The following is a 19830-nucleotide window of genomic DNA, read 5'->3' as shown; positions in this document are numbered from 1 at the left end:
ATAAAACAATGATAAGCCTTGTCAAAGGTAGTCAACACCGACAATTTTGGTAAACCTCGGACGCTCAATTTCTCCCACCTCAGATAAGAAGATCCAAACATTTAACCATGCTAGAAATTCTTATCTTGCGCATATCCATGACAACCACGAATTATCACATATCGATGCGCATTTATTTTCACTACGCACAAGAATCCCAGCAAAAAATACATTTTTACTTAATTTTGTTTAACTTAGGTGGGAGAAAAAGCATCAACCATAGCTCGGTAAACCTCGTTTCCGCAAAACACCATACGCTCGGGTCGGAATGAACCGATCTTACACTCTTGGCCATGGAAGATACTTATAATCTCGCAATAAAAGTGAGTGGATGTAGTTTCGTGAAGTGTTCGTTGTTCCAACCAAAAAAGGTACGGTGATATAAAACGTTTTTCAGATGAACACAAACTATGAGACGCGTTTTGAAGTTTTCTGGCCGAGGCATGACTTACAAAGATGTTGGGTTAACAGATTATCGCATCGAATCTGCAATATCAATAAAACGAACGACCTTTTTCAACCTTGTAACATTTAATAAGAAACTTACGTCTTGATTTTCATTGAAATTTTATTTCATACTAGGCATTAATGCATTTATGATAAGGGCTGTTGCCTTATAGAGTATTGCAAAGATAATATATATTCGTATCATGATACAAAATATAAAACGCACAGTGTTCATTTTTGTTTTGTCTTAAAAATGTTCTTGTCTACGAGAAATGGTCAAGCTTCACCACACTAGTAACCGTGCGAATGTGATTCAATGAACGAAATGGGTCAAGCATCACCACGCTCGTAGCTTGGCGAACGTGATACCATGACTGGAAATAGGTCAAATATCAACACATTCGTATCTTTACAAACATTACGTCATCGACTGTTTGCATTGCAACATGCTCATGAAAAACAGTGTGTACATGTATGTACATAAACGATTATTAATATCATGTTTAATTAAAATGGAAAGCATTTACAAAATCATTTTAAAATAAACAAATATATATGGATACATTGTATATGTGTGTCATATATCAATAGTTTATCACTGTGTTAGTTTAAAAATAAATCACATGTCAGTAGGCAACAGCCGTGGGAAAATAGCTTCTTATATAATTAGAATAACGCTCAAATAACAACTCATTCAAAATAAAATAAAAAAACTCTAGACATTTTGTTAACATTTCGAATGAAAATGAGAACATCTAGTCTAAAATACCAACATGTTCAAATGCTGATTGCATTTGGTATTTCGGCGGGGTTAAGGAATGGATATGCTCTCTCCGCAGATCTTGTTTCGTTTCTTTTCTCGATTTCTTTTCTGGTATTTTCCAGGTTTTTCTGAAACTGTTCGACCAGTTCGACTGCTGCCGGGTCATGAATGTAGTTCACTTCAAAATTCCCCAGAGCATTTGTTGCACGTGTACTGAGCACTTTTGTCAGTCCCATGAGTGTGAGCAATTTGTTTATTGGTTGGATCGTTGGGATGGCATCCTCTTTCAGATCACGTTCTCTCTTGTCCTTGGGTGGGTGCCCAATAAGCGTCAATGCGTACTCGTCATACTGCTTGAAGTTCACGGCAGCATGCCAGACACTGCACGTGTAAATTATGCATTTTAGTACAAGAGCCAATTCTTCTCGTTTTTGGAAGCTTCCCTGTTCTCCTGGAATACCCTTGACTCCAAGTCCGCCATCGGATGCAGATCGATCCATGTCATACCGCCAGGCCTGTATCTCGGGATCCTCTATTAGGACTTTGTCTGACCTGTAAAACAAGCTGACGCACGAATCAACGTATTCCTCTATGGCTTTGTACGTAAGCAGAGCATCGTCTCGAAATGGATAAAACGGAACATCAGTAGGTTCAACTCCCCGATCGACAATATCAGCTGGAAGGCAACCCTCGACGTTCAAGCGCCAGGTGTCCTTGTGCTTTGCTATCAGGTAATCTGCTCCTTCCGACCCCATTGACATCAGTTTATCAATCAATTCTCCCTTCGCAAGAAGTTCTTTCAATCCAAGATCATTGATGGCCATCAAGTAAAGAAAGTGTGGAGCCAAAAGTTTGAAAATCGGATGTAATTTTGAAAGATGTCGATGTGCAGCGATCGCAAAACCCTCCATTATCAAGTGTGTGTATCCGAGATGAGAAATTGCTTGATGGATTTGAGCATCTGCATTGTTGAACCACATTTTCGCCAAAATCCACGTGTACTTGTCATCTGTTGGAAAAAATACCGGGTTGTTGTCGCTTCTGCTCTGAAATAACTGGATAGCTACTGGCATTAGTTTGTCTTCTTTCAAGAAGAAAAGAGCTATTGGCGAACATAAGATGATATTCGGACTTTTAGGACACTTATCTAGGATAGCGTGGTCGACAATGAAAAGCTGTCTTGCTTTTATGGCATCTTTCAACGTGAGACCCTGTAGGAGTGGTTGAATGTCTTGTTCACCGACATGCAGTTTCTCCAGTTGTTTCATATCTTTTACTCGACGAATGACAGAACTGTTCACCCCTAGTAAGCGCTGTAAACCAAATTTCTCGTCGTCGTCCCATCTGAAACTAGCAAAAACAATAATATGTGACACAAACTTGTGGAATTAATCTGATCTTCTGTTTTATAAAGCACCTGTGATACTTGATTTCAGTTATTTGGCCTTAACGGTATTAGATCAAAGGTCAACCATTGTTTTGCCGTACCTGTCTATTTCATGTGGCTCCCAAAACAATTTGCACAATTTAACAAAATCAGAGAGATTCTCGCACGTCGAGCCGACCACAGAATCAAACAATTGGTCCGAAAGTATATCCGCTATCTTCAAGCCGTACATAAAGGAAAACTTTTCCTGTTCTGGCAGCTTCTTCAGAGTAACAGGAAGCCCGTTCTCGTATCTATACTCGTAGCTATCTCTCATATCCTTTAAATCACTTTGTCTTCTATCTACAAGAAACCAATGAACTTCTATATATTATTTTCGAGGAAATTCTAGTATACGTTTCATCTATTACATTATTTATATTTACATCCTGAACAATGTAAACATGTAAAAAAGAAAACATGTACAGTCTTATGCGCGTACACTATTTAAACTAGTTGTGGTAATACTGAGAGACACAATACGAACCTAGCAACGCCGGTTGTTCTTGGTACATAGTGTCGTTGGGAAGATGCGTGTCATATCCACGAATGAGGTGACTTTGCCCTGCCTTGATTCGACAAAATACTGGAAAAACTCTTTTCAAAATTCCGGGGTTTTTTTCCACTCGAACTGTGTCGATACACCAGTCTGTGTCAACCGCGTCATTGCCTTTGCTAAGCTTTATCGCGTCGATTTCTGGATACTCAGTCTGGTTAAAAAAACAATATTGAGATATCTGAACAATGACGCTTTATAAATAAGATTCAATTATATTACATTTATTACTTCCCGCGACAAAATTTAAGAATGCCATTCGTTGTTGGAACCTCGCCTGGTCGATTTCTTAATGGGTCATTGTCTCTTTTTACATGACTGTATGAAATCAAATATGAATATTTTCTAGAAATTTGTAAAACATATCCAGGTAGCAATGTAAGATCATAAATTAATTCTATAAATAATATCAATAAATTAGAAGAAAAATAAAAGTTTGCCGATAGTAGCGCTCCAACCCGTGTAATCTATGTCTGCAATAAGACAGTTTATATATTAGACCATGGTACACAGATCCGCTAGATGAGTTGTAGGCAACATTTAAAAACAATTTAAAAATTGTCAATAATAAATCGAAAAATTTCAACATTTTAATTGCTATCGTTATTGGTGTAAAAAAAGTTATTTAATAGTTAGATGACATTAAATAAATTCTTAATGATTAAGAATGGACCGAGTGAGTATAGCCAGAACTGACTTAGAATACAACCTCATTGGCTGATACATTGACAGATCAAAATCTGAGGCGGGGAGTGTGTATCGGATGAGTGGCAGTGTGCAGACCTTTAATTAAACGCCCGCGAAAGTTGAAATTCTTAATGATTAAGTCTAGTACTTATGATTGCCTATTTGCAATTGCATGGGCTTTAAATGTAGGCTGTATTCTAACTGCAATTTTATTGGCTTAACATGTAGGCTGTATTCTAAAATGTATGTTGAATTATAAGAGATGTTGGAAGATGCTTAAAACAAAGCATACTTTTTGTCGGCATTTTTTGGGTACTGAGAAACTTACAAAAGGCCTATTTCAATCCCTTATTTATTTTTTATTACTGTTTGTATAAAAACTGAACTCTCAAAAGCCGGCTTTGCGCCTGTAATATTACGATAAGTAGAATCATACCGAAGGTTTTTCGATAGTGAAAGTATTTAGACGACCACGTTTGAATTCCCCACTAAAGTTTGCGTCCAGTTGATTCCCAGCAATCATCTCGTTTCCGGCGTAGAGCTCGAAGTTCACACATGCTTTATTTCCGTTTAAAGGTTTAACTCCCGTCTCCACCGTTATTATATAATCGCTGCAAAAATATTTAAAAAATATGTTCAGTTGTTATGGTATGCAAAATCTGTTTATGAAAAAGGTTCTTGAATAACCTAACAATATATTATAAAATACTTTTGATTGTGGTGCAAAGCATCCGGCCCAAAATACAACAATCAAAATATAACACAATATTGGTGTCAAGTCATGCATGTACAATTCATAAAATATGAAAACAGGTATCTTTTTATGGACAGCATATCGGATATTACGTCATCAATAAGTGTATTTTCTTAATATTGACACAAATCAGCAACTGAATAGTATCGATATCATTTAATTCTTAAAAAAAATACTCTCCTGAAAACGTCATTTCCGTTATCAAAAGTCCGAAAAATGATGTATAAAACCTAAGTTTAAACTACAAGTAGTGCATTTAAACATGGATATAATCAAAGGAGACATATAATAAAAAAGTAATAAGGAATATTACTATAGGACTTTTTCTGAAGACCTCTATCACGTCTTGTTCGATGTACATAGGGGATATTATGATAGGACGCTTTTCTGGTGACCTGTATCAAGTCGAGTTCGGTGTGTAAACACGTATCTGTCGAGACCGCAGATGGAGACGGATACATGTTTACTCACCGAACGAGACGTGATGCAGGTCAACAGAAAAGCGTTTTATCGTAATATTTCAATTATTATATACCTGCCTATTTAAGTATTCCTTTTTATTTTTCGGTTTCAAATTTGATTTAAATTTACCACTATCTGTCAAATGCTCGTATGAATTCGACTGTGTTTCGTAGTACTACAGCGAAACAAAGTCGGAAGTAACAGAATTCACTTTACTGAGTAAAATAAGAACAAAATATTTTATGTCTTAGCAAAATTAACAAATTGCTAAAACGATAACAATAGCACAATTTTTTTTCCAAAAAACGGTACTTATTTTACGAGTATACACTAATCGTCATTTCCTGTAGACGTAACGCGGACATTTTTAACAAAGTGAATATTCGTGGGATATTTTGACGATCATAATATGCAGAATTTAGGGAAGTTCGTGAGTCAATCGCTATTTCTATCGATGACGCGAATTCGCCTTCGTCTTTGTATTACTATTTATATCTATGATAATAAACAACAACTTATGAACTTCGAAACGGCAAACAACTAGTTCACTGATGTAGCTGTCTAGATAGATTGGAAGTGTTCTCTGCTTCACGTGTATCCTCATGTTTCTGAATATTTACATGCTTCTAGGGCGTGAGTAAAGTTAGATAATTTAATGCTTTTAAGTTGACTGGGTTTTTTTGTCACTCCAGTTTTAGCAACGCGAAAGTAGTTCCAAGACTACACACGGTACTCACATGATACAGAATCAGAAACGACAGTATCATGATACGGATTTTTCAATACGGCGTGCTGTATTTTCACTGTTGGATATGAAAAAGGAATTTGATAGGCATATAATAAAAACATTCATCGCGGTCTTGACGCCGTATTACGCATTTACACCGGCACCAAACTCGACGTGATACTGGATGTCAGAAAAACGTCCATTCATAATACCTCCTACAGAATGTTATTTTACTAAGCAAAATATTAGCATTCACGTTTCATAGCAAAAGTACAAAACGCGTTACTTTAAAGCACAATTTGGATTTGAAATGGAAATTTCATTTAAAGTAAGTACACGTTCGAGAATATATACATGTTTTTAATTATATTTTCTCAGATCATTGATTTATTTCTTAAGTAATTTAAATAGATATGTATAATATGTATTTTATCTGATCATTTGTTTACAACAATACATATTAACCCAAAGAAAATATTTTACCTACAAGAAATTTCGGACCTGTCAACCGACTATCGAATTATTGACCGATCAAAGTAAAATTATTTGTTGGTGATTTATACAGGATGTTATACATGTAATAGTATACAGTATGTATTTACCCACTTAAGTTAGTTATTTAGAATTATTTAGTAGGTCATCTTCCCCACCCCACTCTTCTTTTTTTTGTCATTTATAAAATATTACTAAGTAAAGATCAATAACGGAACTAAAGCACTACAAACCACATGTATAATAAATAATGATAAAAAACACTTACTGCTTACAACAAAAGCTGCAACAATAAGAACACCACGGCATTGTCTTCCTTAATTTCTCAACTGGAATAAGGATTGTCGTGTAAGGGGAAAATATACATGCAGGTAAAACAAGGTACTGGCAAATTTGAATGTAGTTTGCATGCACTAAACTATCGACGTCTACATGGATGAGAAACAAAAACACTTTCACAAAAAATACTACATGTACGAGCGTTGTTCTTAAAGTTCCTGGACAGGCTATTAATACATTTATGTAATGCACCACTCCTCAGCGCAAGAACGTACTCATACACACCCCTCCTCAACACAAGAACCTACGCACACACACACGCCCCTCCCCAGCACAAGAACATACGCACACCCACCCCTCCTCAGCACAAGAACCTACGCGCACGCACGCACGCACGCACGCACGCACGCGCGCGCGCGCACACACACACACTCACACACACACACACCTCCGCACAAGAACCTACGCGAACGCACGCACGCACGCACGCACGCGCGCGCGCACACACACACACACACACACACACACCTCCGCACAAAAACCTACGCACACACACCCCTCAGCACAAGAACGTACTTATACACACCCCTCAACACAAGAACGTACGTACACACACCCCTCCTCAGCACAAGAACGTACTCATACACACCCCTTCTCAGCACAAGAACGTACGCACACACACCACTCCTCAGCAAAAGAACGTACGCACACACACCCCTCCTCAGCACAAGAACGTACTCATACACACCCCTTCTCAGCACAAGAACGTACGCACACACACCACTCCTCAGCACAAGAACGTACTCATACACACCCCTCCTCAGCACAAGAACCTACACACACACACACGCCCTTCCCCAGCACAAGAACGTACGCACACACACCCCTCCTCAGCACAAGAACGTACGCACACACACCCCTCCTCAGCAGAAGAGCGTACTCATACACACCCCTCCTCAGCACAAGAACCTACACACACACACACACGCCCTTCCTCAGCACAAGAACGTACTCATACACACCCCTCCTCAGCACAAGAACCTACACACACACACACACCACTCCTCAGCACAAGAACGTACTCATACACACACCTCCTCAGCACAAGAACCTACACACACACACACGCCCTTCCTCAGCACAAGAACGTACGCACACACACCCCTCCACAGCACAAGAACGTACGCACACGCACCCCTCCTCAGCACAAGAACGTCCGCACACACATCCCTCCTCAGCACAAAAACGTACGCACACACACCCCTCCTCAGAACAAGAACGTACGCGCGCACACACACACACGCACGCACGCACGCACGCACGCACGCACGCACGCACGCACACACACACACACACACCTCCGCACAAAAACCTACGCACACCCCCCCCCCCCCCTCAGCACAAGAACGTACTTATACACACCCCTCAACACAAGAACGTACGCACACACACCCCTCCTCAGCACAAGAACGTACTCATACACAACCCTCCTCAGCACAAAAACGTACGCATACACACCCCTTCTCAGCACAAGAACGTACGCACACACACCACTCCTCAGCACAAGAACATACTCATACACACCCCTCCTCAGCACAAGAACCTACACACACACACACACACACACACGCCCCTCCTCAGCACAAGAACCTACGCACACACACCCCTCCTCAGCACAAGAACCTACGCACACACACACCCCTCCTCAGCACAAGAACCTACGCACACACATGCACAACCCTCAGCATAAGAACCTACGCACACACAACCCTCAGCACAAGAACCTACGCACCCCCCCCCCTCCGCACAAGAACGTACGCACACACACACACCCCTCAGCACAAAAACGTACTCATACACACCCCTCAGCACAAGAACGTACGCACACACACCCCTCCTCAGCACAAAAACGTACGCACACACACCCCTCCTCGGCACAAGAACGTACGCACACACACCCCTTCTCAGCACAAGAACGTTCGCACACACACACCCCTCCTCAGCACAAGAACGTACGCACACCCACCCCTCCTCAGCACAAGAACGTACGCACACACACCCCTCCTCAGCAGAAGAACGTACTCATACAGACCACTCTTCAGCACAAGAACGTACGCATACACCCCTCCTCAGCACAAGAACGTACGCACACGCACCCCTCCTCAGCACAAGAACGTCCGCACACACATCCCTCCTCAGCACAAAAACGTACGCACACACACACCCCCCTCAGCACAAAAACGTACTCATACACACCCCTCAGCACAAGAACGTACGCACACACACCCCTCCTCAGCACAAAAACGTACGCACACACACCCCTCCTCAGCACAAGAACGTACGCACACACACCCCTTCTCAGCACAAGAACGTTCGGCCTCTTTTCGTACTCCTTAAGTAGGTTTATGTGAAAGATCCTCGGCCTGTCTTCTATATTAATTGTGCAGTACGCCTAATTACATACATCTTCAAAACATTTGCAACAGCAGTTTTTGTGATCGTTAGGGGTATGTGCAAAACAACTTTTATTAAGTTGCGTTTTGTTTTTGTTTTGTTTGAATGTGTTTTTATTGTTGAACTGTACTGGAAATCAGTGTTTTTAGGAAATACATTGTTTACTTGTTCGTGTTAAAGCATTAAACGTAAGCTAAACAAGAAGGGAAAAGATGCGATTGCACACTTCGAACATAACTTAAGGTAAGGCTTTGAAAACATAGTCACGTTTTAGCGCCTTTTTAATAAGCAAAGTTTAAAACACGTTAGCGCATATCCATTTTCCAAACTTGTATTAGGTTTTACAGATGAAAGTTTAGTAAAGTGTATACAATGTTTGTTTAATAACTTACCAGAGCTAACAATTTCACCGTTTACGTAGATTTTAAAAAATGCCTTATTATACATATTTCCCGCGACTGACGCAGAAAAAAATACCAGATACGAGTGCTGTCCCACTAAATCGTAGACTTTCTTTATTTCCAAAAAAAACAAATGAACTCATTGTTGACAAAGTTCACTGACGTTTTATTCATCTTGTGCATTTACACACACAATTACACTACAATGTTACAATAAATAAAAAATTTACAAATCATTTAATAATACCATGTATACATAAGCGGCCCAAGCCGACGTCGCAATTGTGGTGGTAAACGTCATAATATTGTCACATATTATGCTATCTCGAACTATTCACCCTGATGTGCAAAACACTTGTGGTGGCGTCTTACCCAATTCTCATAAACATTCATGAACAAGTCACGGTCTAATGTGCGATTGAATGTTTGTATCGCATGGCTGATTTCAGTTCTATCATTAAATCGTGTTCCTCGCAGAAATGTCTTCAACAAGGCATTCTTTTCTTTTTTCCTCTCACCATTTAATCAAAAAAATGTTCCTATCTGAATTAAGGTCTCCGGTTTTCACTTTTATTTATTGCTAAGATGATTACTTAATTATCCGAAAATATTTGCTTTATTTTGAGACAAGCAATGTTAAATTGAGGTCAATCGAATAAAACTTTCTGTCACTTATTGTATTTTAAATTTTGTAGTATGTTCACTTAATTGATCCTTCTGGCGCACACAAATAGTTTTATCCGAAGTTTAAGCCACTTATAGGTCCCTCGATTTTAGCATCATTTACTACAAGATCTTGCGATGTATTACCGATATTTCTTCTTATCCTTTTCACGCAAGTACTATCAAATTGATTTAAATCGCTTCAAGCCTTTTTATCCTTTTATCATTTAACACTTATAGTTTTTACACCTTGTTGTTTTATCGAATTTTTGGCTTGTTGTCGCCGATGTTCTCCTTGTACTTTGACGAATTGATACGCCGTTACTACTTCTCGATGTGCTTTAACTCTTGCTACTTAATAACTTTTGTTAACGTCACTTAATATGGCAAGTTGTTTGAGCGTATCTAATTTTGTTCTTATTCTGATTATTACATCCTTTTCGTTTTAGTCAAATTGACTGCCAATGGCGCGACTAAAGCTTCTTTGGCTTCCACAGAAATGTCTCCTGTAAGGACGGCTAATATGATCACCCCGCAGTCCTTACCAAAGAAATTCAGGTGCTCCCCCGTTCTTCTTTCTAGTCCATTTCTAGCCTCTACAAAACTTCTACATTGAAATATGTAGTGGTCCACTGTTTCAGGAAACTTACAAGTGGCACAGTTTTGGTCGTTACTGTTTGTAATATTTGCCCAATGGTTTTTGAGATGGCTGTGTCCTCTCAGAAGCTTGTTAATAATACTAAAATTATTTCTGTTTCTGTCTCCTACGCAGTTCTTCCGTCCTGGTATTGAAAAGATGTCCTGCAGTTGTTCTGCCTTTTCTAAGTGTCCATACTGACTTTCCCATTTGTGCTTGGAAGTTTCTTTCATTTGCCTTATAACATCTCTAGATTCCCTTTTCTCTTGTAATGGTATCTCTTATGTGTTTGAGCTTCTCTGGCAGCTTCTGTGGCCAGGCGGTCAGCTAGTTCGTTTCCAAAAACATTATTATGGCCTGGTACCCGATGTGTAGTTATTTTATTTTGGCTTTCTTCTAGAGTAGCAACTGCAGTTTTAATTTTGAGTACTGTTTCTATTTTGGTCTTTGGAATTTCTTTTATAAAAGCTGACCTTATTGCTGCTTGACAGTCTGTGAAGATATGATATATATTTTCTTTCTATGTTGGTTAAGCTTAAAAAAAGAAATTGTGTGGTTCGAGTCACCCGACCCTACCTGGAAAATACCGCCGACCCTACTGTTTTTTGGTGGGACTTCCAAAAAAAAAAAATAATCGCCAATTTGTGCCCGGTACGGAACTGTACGTTACTGTAAGGGCGTTATGCTCGGTGCGTCGCAAAAAAAAATGAGTTGTGCGAATCGCTACAGCAAAAAGAAAGAAGTTGTGCGAATCGCTACACAACTAAACATAGCGACCAATTCCGCCGTCATAAGAAACGTAAAAACGGCGCGTGGTCGACATAAAACTCCAAAACGTCGGGAGTTTAAGCTCATAACACCCAAGATGAGTTTCGAAGATGTAAAGATAATGTTTTTGTGCGAGCAGGGGTCTATATCCGAGATTGACATGTCAACATCCGACAAGGGGCCATGTACCCGTTTGTTTGAAGAACAGCTGTACGACAATTCGGTCGATTGAATGTCGTCTAATTTTAATATACCCCACCCACCAACAAGACATGACCCTTTTCACTTGTCATGTTTTTATCCAATGATGCAAAGGAATAGTTTTAATAAAATAGCAGCTGGGCAAACATACTGCTAGTATAGAACGGAAATATATAATTCTGAGAGTTCTGACACAGGCTGGTGCCTGACAAAATGTGACTTTATTTTAAACTGGGACTGAAACCTGGGTCTGTTGCCATTTGTACAGTTTATAAAATATTCCAAATTTACTTCTTGGAGAATGGCAGAGAAATCTTTTTGAGATGCTGAAGCAGGTCAATATTGTCATTTAATTATCAATATGTTTTGCTTTCAGAAGGTGTGTAACGAATGACAACGGAACTCGGCTAGCTCAGTTGGGAGAGCGCCATTCTATCAATCTAAGGGTTTGTTTATCCAGGAAAATCATTGTTACCGAATCTTTAGCCCCAACAATGTCCTAATGTAACTGAAATACTGTTGAAATGGGACAAAAACAAAGCAAACAAACATGTACAAAGAAATCCCTACCTACCCTACCTATTCTTGGGGGCCATGTTACCCTTACCACACAATTTATTTTTTAGGCCTTAGTTCGCTGGCAAAAGTAAAGGCCATCTCTATGACAACTATTTCCCAAGCATAGTTATAGCTCAGCTTTGAGACAGGTTTCTTGATCTGTATTGGTGCTGAATTGTAGTCATCAACATAGAAAACTGACCCTGCCCCCGTCCGGGATTGCCTAGCGTCGACCCATCAGTGAACATCAGCTCATATTCTTTACAGTCTTCAAGTATTTTGTTGATGTTTACTACTTGGTTCTCCTTTTTCTCTTTGAATTTTTCCAATGTAATTTTCTCTCTTGTTCTTGATAACCCGATGAAGGATTCGCTATACTCAAACTCCTTTTCAATGTCACTGAACTCGATTTGGCCCCTAAATTCTCCGAACCTACTCATAAGCATGGAGAAACATGTTGGTTTTTCTCTCTTGGTTCCGCTGTGTTTTAATCATCTGTTGAAGTCCTCCTTTAGTGGATCATCTGTCCCCTTCTCTGCTTAACCTAAAAAAGCGATCGCGAAATTGACTAGAGAAGCAGTCAACATTGGCGTTTGATGCTAATTGACAATGATATCCCTTTTTGAGCAGAGAAAATCTATGACACCGCTTAAGACAACTAACTTGATTTGAGCTTATCTTATTATCGGTTTATTTTTGATAAATAAATATTTTTCGTATATTAATGTAATATTGTATTCAAATTTTACGAACGAACGTTTTACAGTTAATAAAACAAAACAAAATGTATAAGAAAATTTAAACTTTGTTTGAATGCCGTCGCTTGAATATCATCATCTGACACGCGAGTTTTCCACGCATTTGAATAACGTAAGGGTTTGCATTGTGCTCATCCCTTTAACATATATACTTGTGTTAAATTAAAGTCAGTGTCCGCCGACATACCGTTGACAGATCTGCATTTATTTAAGAATTGGACATTATTTTTCTGCGTTTTATTGATGTATGAAGTGTCAGAAAAATTACAACTAATTTGCATATACAACCTATTTTGCATAGATGTTTATGTATAAATTAGGTGTAATTTTTTCAATATATAATGTTCAATAATTAATTATTGCAACTATAAAAAAAATAAAAGATCATTTTTATTTTGCTATTATCCAAGAACCGCAATTAATCATTAGATAATTCAAAGTAGTTTGTAGCCTACCCACGCGTATGAATACATCATCGTCTTGGAGACACGTGGAGCTAAATTTAGTAACAATGATTACTTTTCAGGTAAGATATTTACGTAAAGGCGACTTGTTTAAATTCTGAAATGTATATTCCATTATCCCTTGCCTAAGACAATATTCATACCATTAAACCTACTGCCCTGTTGTTTAAATTTCATGAGTTTTCGGCATGTCATTACTTTCATTAAGCTGTTGACCTAGATCTTAACTTTCATTTTCACTTTCATTTGTATTTGCAACTTGGACAAATCATCAAATGAAATGTTCATCAGTTATGGTTTACTGTTCAATTGTTGCTTTTTTTAACCCCAAAGAAGGGAAATACACATGTAAACAACTCCCTACTACAACGTGACGTCATAGGTTGTAAATAGAAAGTAGTCCAGTTATGAATATCAATAAGCTGATTTGTATACACGATTGCTTCATGGAGAAATGAATGAATGTCACATGGGTTGTCTTATCCAATAGGATTCTAGCATTTACTCGCACCTGCTTAAAGTTGTAATTACAATCGTACGAAACGAAAACAGAATTCGTCTATATTCGTGCGTCAAATGTAGCTTCTTTTTCATGTCGTGGAGGAATATGTTGCACCATTTACGAGTATGGAATACCTGCACGTATTATTCCTACACATGAGCAAACGTTTCAGGAACGGAAAACATTTTTGTTTCATTTGAAGAATAGACCTGGTACGAAGCCGCGCGGTTAATGATTCTACTATAAAATCAAGTGTCATGAAATTTTCAACCTCAGTGAGTGTTTGGATGATAAGTAGTCAAGTCGTACATTTGTGGAAAAAAAATCTATTGGATACAAGAAAAAATAAGATAAAAGGAAGTTGAAAAGCAATGCGTCTCGAAAAAGACATGACCCTCTCTCAAAAATGTATATACGGATGGTTTTCCCGGTTGAACAGACGACAGCTATCGCCAAAAGCATGCTTGACCGTAAATCGAAACATAACAGGACTTGGTTTTACCTGGAATTACAAAGCATGAAAGAAGAAAGCAAAAAACGAAAGGGCAAAGTGTCCAGTGCGGATGTTATTGGTAATACGGACAATGAAAAACCTAGAAAGGTGGCAACATCTAGACAGAAAACACCAAGACAAACTTCAGAAAAGTCCGAAAACATCGTTACCATCGTGCAGGTATAAAGCTGAATGTTTCACTCACGCTTCCTCAATAGCGCTAAAGGATTTCGTTGCGATGAACGGGTGGGATATTTATTTAAAAAGTTTCGGAAGACGCGATAATATGTTACGACATAAAAGGTCTGCGCATCCAAACGAAGATTCGAATGAAGGCGCTTTTGTAGTGTTTTAACGTGTAATTTGTATTACCAAGTTTAAACTGATTTCCAGTGAAGTGTACTATTGCAGAAAAAATAGGATTCCCAAGAGAGAAGTCCTTATGTTTAACTGCTTGATTGAAATAACTACGCGATCTACTTTTAGCGTATTTAAATGTAATGATTTCTGACAGTGTAAACTGTCCATACAGGGCACGGACCACAAAATAATATTCCTATATATTCTATAGTCATTTGACCAATATGTATGCAAGATGATGCTGATGTCCAGTGCTTCACGACTCCCAACACCAATATGGAGAGAAAGCTCCACTTGTGTACTAAACATTAAGCAACGTTAGAAAAAAGAATGAAACTGGTTGAGCGTAGCCACTGTGCATTCGGTACACTGGCAATATCCGGTGTACGAGGACAAACAATGCGGTGATTAGATCAAGTAGCTATTTTATTAAAGCATTTTCAGCCTGTTTTGAAATCACAAACCATTCCGGTTCAAAACCTATAAATATGGAAGGTAGGATTTAGTCTGATATAACCATGCTTTGATACACTGTCATGTGTCGATTAAAATACATAAGGTAAATTATTTCCAAGGAAAAAAGGTTTGATTTGAAGTTCTTCGTATTGCAAAAAAACTTAAGATTTTAGAGCTCTTTGAAAAAGCCAACCTACAGTAAAAATGAGAAAAAAAAAATGTAACGCGCATTTCGAATGCATTGTTGTTTTTTTACACTGATCTCACTAAATCATAAAATGCAATCTTAAAGGTATTCTTTTTTATTGCTATGTTTAAACACTTATTACTTTCGAAGGTAAAAATATTCCTACCAGATATATTAAAGATGAGCCATATATACACTTCCTCTACTCTGCCTCAATTTATTTTTATTAAACATAAATATTTCTGTCATTGCTGTTAAATCGGTATATTGTAAACGTTTATGAAAACTTTATTAGTGCAAGTACACTGTATGAAATTTTACTTTTCATTCACGTTATAAGGGCCTATGAGGCTGGTCCCGACCATATGGTCCTATAACTGGGCAAAAAACAGGGGTACTCGAGGGTTCAAAAATAGACGGTTGGTGTCCACATGGTCGATAGTGTGCATTCTGGTTTAAATTATATTTTTTCAATACTTGCTCGTAGAGCATCGATCTCAAGTCCTTAGTAGTATTTCACGCGAGGTTTAACCGTCTCTGTCCCCCGCGGCCTTCTTTCCTCGGCAGCCTTAAAATAGTTCGGGGCAAAGGTGGTGCAATTAAGTTACAGCCCTAAGGTGGGTTGATGGCTTATGCTGCACTATTTAGCGAAGCTGTAAGATTGGCTCTGAGGTTTAGGCTGTACATTTAGCAACAGCCCTAAGCTGGATTGTTGGCTTAGAATGCGCAATTTTGTGACAGCCCTAAGATGGGCTTTGTTGCTTAGGTTGTACCTAGTGACAATCCTCTGTTTGGATTGAGGGCTTAGGCTCTGCCCTTCAGTGACAGTCCTAAAATGGGCTTCGCGGCATAGGCTGTACTCTTTGTGACGGCTCTCAGATCGGTCGAGGGGGTTAGGCTGCGCACTTTAGTGACAACCCTAAGATAGGCTTTGTGGCTAAGGCTGCACTCTGAGTACACGACCCAGCCGGAAAACAGGTTTTGAGTAAATTTTGGGCATTTTTTGCGACTGTTTTTACCAGTTAACGTGTTCTACCAGAGAGATGATCTATGTGGTAGGTAGGCGTGTCTCCAACAATACCTGTTAGGCGGTACTCCATCTACTTCACTCTAAAAAGAACTAGACCCAGTCGAAGAAGGTAACATGTAATCCCAGCGTGTAGACCTATATAGGGTAGTAAATGGTTACGTGCCTTACGACACATACTATGTGGTATTCCGCATACTTCATGCTTTTTAGTTAAACGCTCTGCTGGAGCTCATGATAAATGTACCATTGATGAACTTGTGGTAGATGAACTCAAAAGCCTAGCATTTCACATGCTTGTAATCTCTGTTTGCATTGAGCGTATGAATACATTTTGCAGCTTATATATTGACAAAGACCGGTTGTATTCGTTCCCTGACAGAGTTTAAGTATGAAAAGGAAGACATCCGTGAATTAACGACAGATACTGACTGGTATAATAATTTGAACAAACGGTAAGTAAACGTCAGATATTTTAAAATAATTGTTTATTTTTTTGCGAAAACTGCACTATCGGGTTAGTTTGTATATTGTGTTCCTTCAATGAAAGTGCAAAATTATACAAAATACCATCTATCTGCTAGCAGAAAAGTATTACCGTTTGTTCTTTTCCAAATAGTATTTTTTTTTATTAATAAACCAAACAAAGGTTTGTAAAGGCTTAAATAGAAATCACGCACATGTTTAATGTTCCAAAAAATAAATGTGTTCAAATTGAGGTATTTTGCTTACTTGAATAAGTTTTTTTTTAAAAATCACCAAACAACAACAGACAAATACACAATTTTATCGAAGCCTGGAAAGCCATAGTTGATAATAACGTTTATAACGTTTTTTTTTAAAACAACTATTAACATTAGAGCTCGTTTTGATGGTGTGTTATCATAGAAACAACTAGCTTGCTCACATTTCACCCGAAACTATTTTTTCTGTATAACTTACCCAATAAGGTAATTTAAACTATTTGGACAGTTTGCTTACATGCTTCATGGGTTTGCCAAATCATGTCCGAGTGCCCCGTTAATACTCCACGAACGCAGAAACATACGAATCAATACAAGCTGTAGATTGATTCTTCAAAAGGGTTTGATTTTTATGATTTATTGCAGGGTGCCATACGTGTCCAGTTTTTGTATTATCCAATAGTCGGTCGATGGTTCAAGTTAACAGCGTAATTAACGAAATGTAATTGCCAAACATATCTATCTACAGTCACGATATAAGATTGATTAACAAATTACCGAATAAGCATGTATAGCAGCTACATTAGGTAAGTAAATAAAAAATAGTTCATACTGTTATCATTTAACAAAAAAATAAAATTTGGGTTGTTCAAAACCTTAAATATTACTGTATTCACGACAGCTACACAATTGTTCTATAATGATAGTTACATTTACAATGTCTCGATAAGTTCACCACTGTTTCATATATCTATATATAACAAAATAATAAATAGTTCATGCCAACAACAACATTGCCACTATTCCAAAATGTAATAAAAGCATGGGATAATATTTACATGTAGTCCTTCCATTAACTTAAAACGTCGTGCAAAATTCAACAGTTTATCTAATTCAGCAAATATTATTATCAATAGAGTGATTTTCTTTTATTTTAGGATAGATTCTATTGGTCATTACATGATATGCGGAAAGGAGCGATAAAGAAGCGCAGTTTTTAACAACACATTTGGCATGGCGCTTCATAGGCTGTCTACCATATTTTCCCACTATTTAAACAACTTATATATGACTTATATACCTTTGATAAATATAAGGATCTCTTTATGGGTTTTTTCAGCTTACGAAATGGGCGTCAATATTGAGGCATACAGGGGCCGAATAGGAGGCTTTCAAGGCTCAATAGGGTGTGATGTTGTGACGATCCCATGCACTGTGAACTTCAGCTCCGGGATGAACACTGTTAGTGCCGTTGTTTTTTATTGGATTGCTGTTAATCATGGGAAGAATTGAGCCAAACCCTGGACCACCACAAAAAGGCAAGACTTATAGTTTCACTTACCTAATTTAATGTCGATATGGTTGAAACAAAATACGTATTAGTAATCTGGTGTGCCCTATATTCGCACTACTTGAATTAAAGTTTACCGCCAAAACAGGCCGTGATCAACAAACTCATGTATTATGATATGATTTCTTTAATGATTTCTTTAACGAAAATTTCCGGTCTGGCCCCGATAAACAACCCTATTTATGTAGTATGTATTAACTGTGTTGTTTGTGGAGGTTTGTGCGGTTTATTTCATTATTCTTGTTTGTGATTGTTTGTTTTTGTATTCTACGTCTGTGGCGTTGACCCTGTGCCATTAAACGAGGTTTATGTTCAAACTTTCGACTTCTGTGCTTGTTTATGTAGTTTTTCATAATTCTATTTGTATTTGTAGGAGAATAGACCACAATGCACTATAATTAATGTAAATTGGCAATCTTGAAATGAGGGAATTTTCAGAACCACTCCCTTTAGTGAATTTCAAAGCATTGTGCAATGATTTTGAATTTAACCATTTGTATTTGTATGGGCGCAATAATTAAGCACACTCTTGGCTTGGAGAGCTGACAAGTGCAATTTGAGCTTTGCAATTATATTCGCCGCTCATCGTAGAATGGGGGAAGGTCACTCCCGATAATGACATTACAGTTTATTGTAGAAAGAGCTTACGATATGGAAAGAAATGTTCCGATTTATCTGATTTTGTTCGCAATTTTCGGTGATACCTCAATCGATTGCTGATATATATTTATTATTAATCCTATTTCATTGTTTCTTTTTTCAACTTCGAAAGTTGATATTGATTTATAGGAAAATTAATTTGCGACCCTGCGTGCATCAATGAAACCCTTAGTGATGCGTTAGAAAAGTATAAGATGTTTTGATCATTATTATTCTCCAAAAGGTGGGCATATTAAATCCGCACTTCCGTTCGTCCATCGGTCCGGCTCAATTTCTTTCTTTTGTATGGACATACTGTGGACCTATCTCTATGGTTTTGGTCACATTTAGTGTTTTTTACTATGGCATACTGCATATAAGGACAAAGAGTATACGTTGTGGTCGTGTTGTAACTATCTCTTGTTTGGACAGATTTTAGAATAAATTGTCACATCTGTTCGACATACATACGACGAGTAGCGTGTAAGACTCGTGTCCCTACCTCTTATTCACAATGGAATGCTGCATATAAGTATAGGTTGTCGTGTACGGGTTGTAATTTTCTCTTGTATGGTCAGATTTTAAAATAACTTGCT

At 38.1% G+C, this 19830-nt stretch overlaps 1 protein-coding gene across 1 annotated transcript; it reads right to left on the bottom strand.

The window, feature by feature from the left end:
• Positions 1–1263: 1263 nt before the first annotated feature.
• On the bottom strand, positions 1264–12760 carry LOC128236990 (polyunsaturated fatty acid 5-lipoxygenase-like). Its single transcript, XM_052952157.1, has 3 exons — positions 12517–12760; positions 2738–2978; positions 1264–2593 (listed from the first exon to the last, which is right to left on the bottom strand). The coding sequence occupies exons 1-3, from the start codon at positions 12758–12760 to the stop codon at positions 1264–1266; spliced, it is 1815 nt and encodes a 604-aa protein (XP_052808117.1).
• Between the last annotated feature and the right edge of the window lie 7070 nt (positions 12761–19830).

This window comes from Mya arenaria, chromosome 6 (genome assembly GCF_026914265.1).
Source record: "Mya arenaria isolate MELC-2E11 chromosome 6, ASM2691426v1".
In the NCBI taxonomy this organism is placed as follows: domain Eukaryota; kingdom Metazoa; phylum Mollusca; class Bivalvia; order Myida; family Myidae; genus Mya; species Mya arenaria.
This window is presented reverse-complemented; position numbering and strand designations above follow the sequence as displayed.

Coding starts and splice junctions, on each gene's coding strand:
- LOC128236990 (XM_052952157.1), bottom strand. CDS start 12,760: ATGCTTATGAGTAGGTTCGGAGAATTTAGGGGCCAAATCGAGTTCAGT. Junction 2,979..12,516: donor CAATCCCGGACGGGGGCAGG/GTCAGTTTTCTA, acceptor GGTTTCTTGTAG/ATAGAAGACAAAGTGATTTA. Junction 2,594..2,737: donor GAGCCACATGAAATAGACAG/GTACGGCAAAAC, acceptor TGCTAGTTTCAG/ATGGGACGACGACGAGAAAT.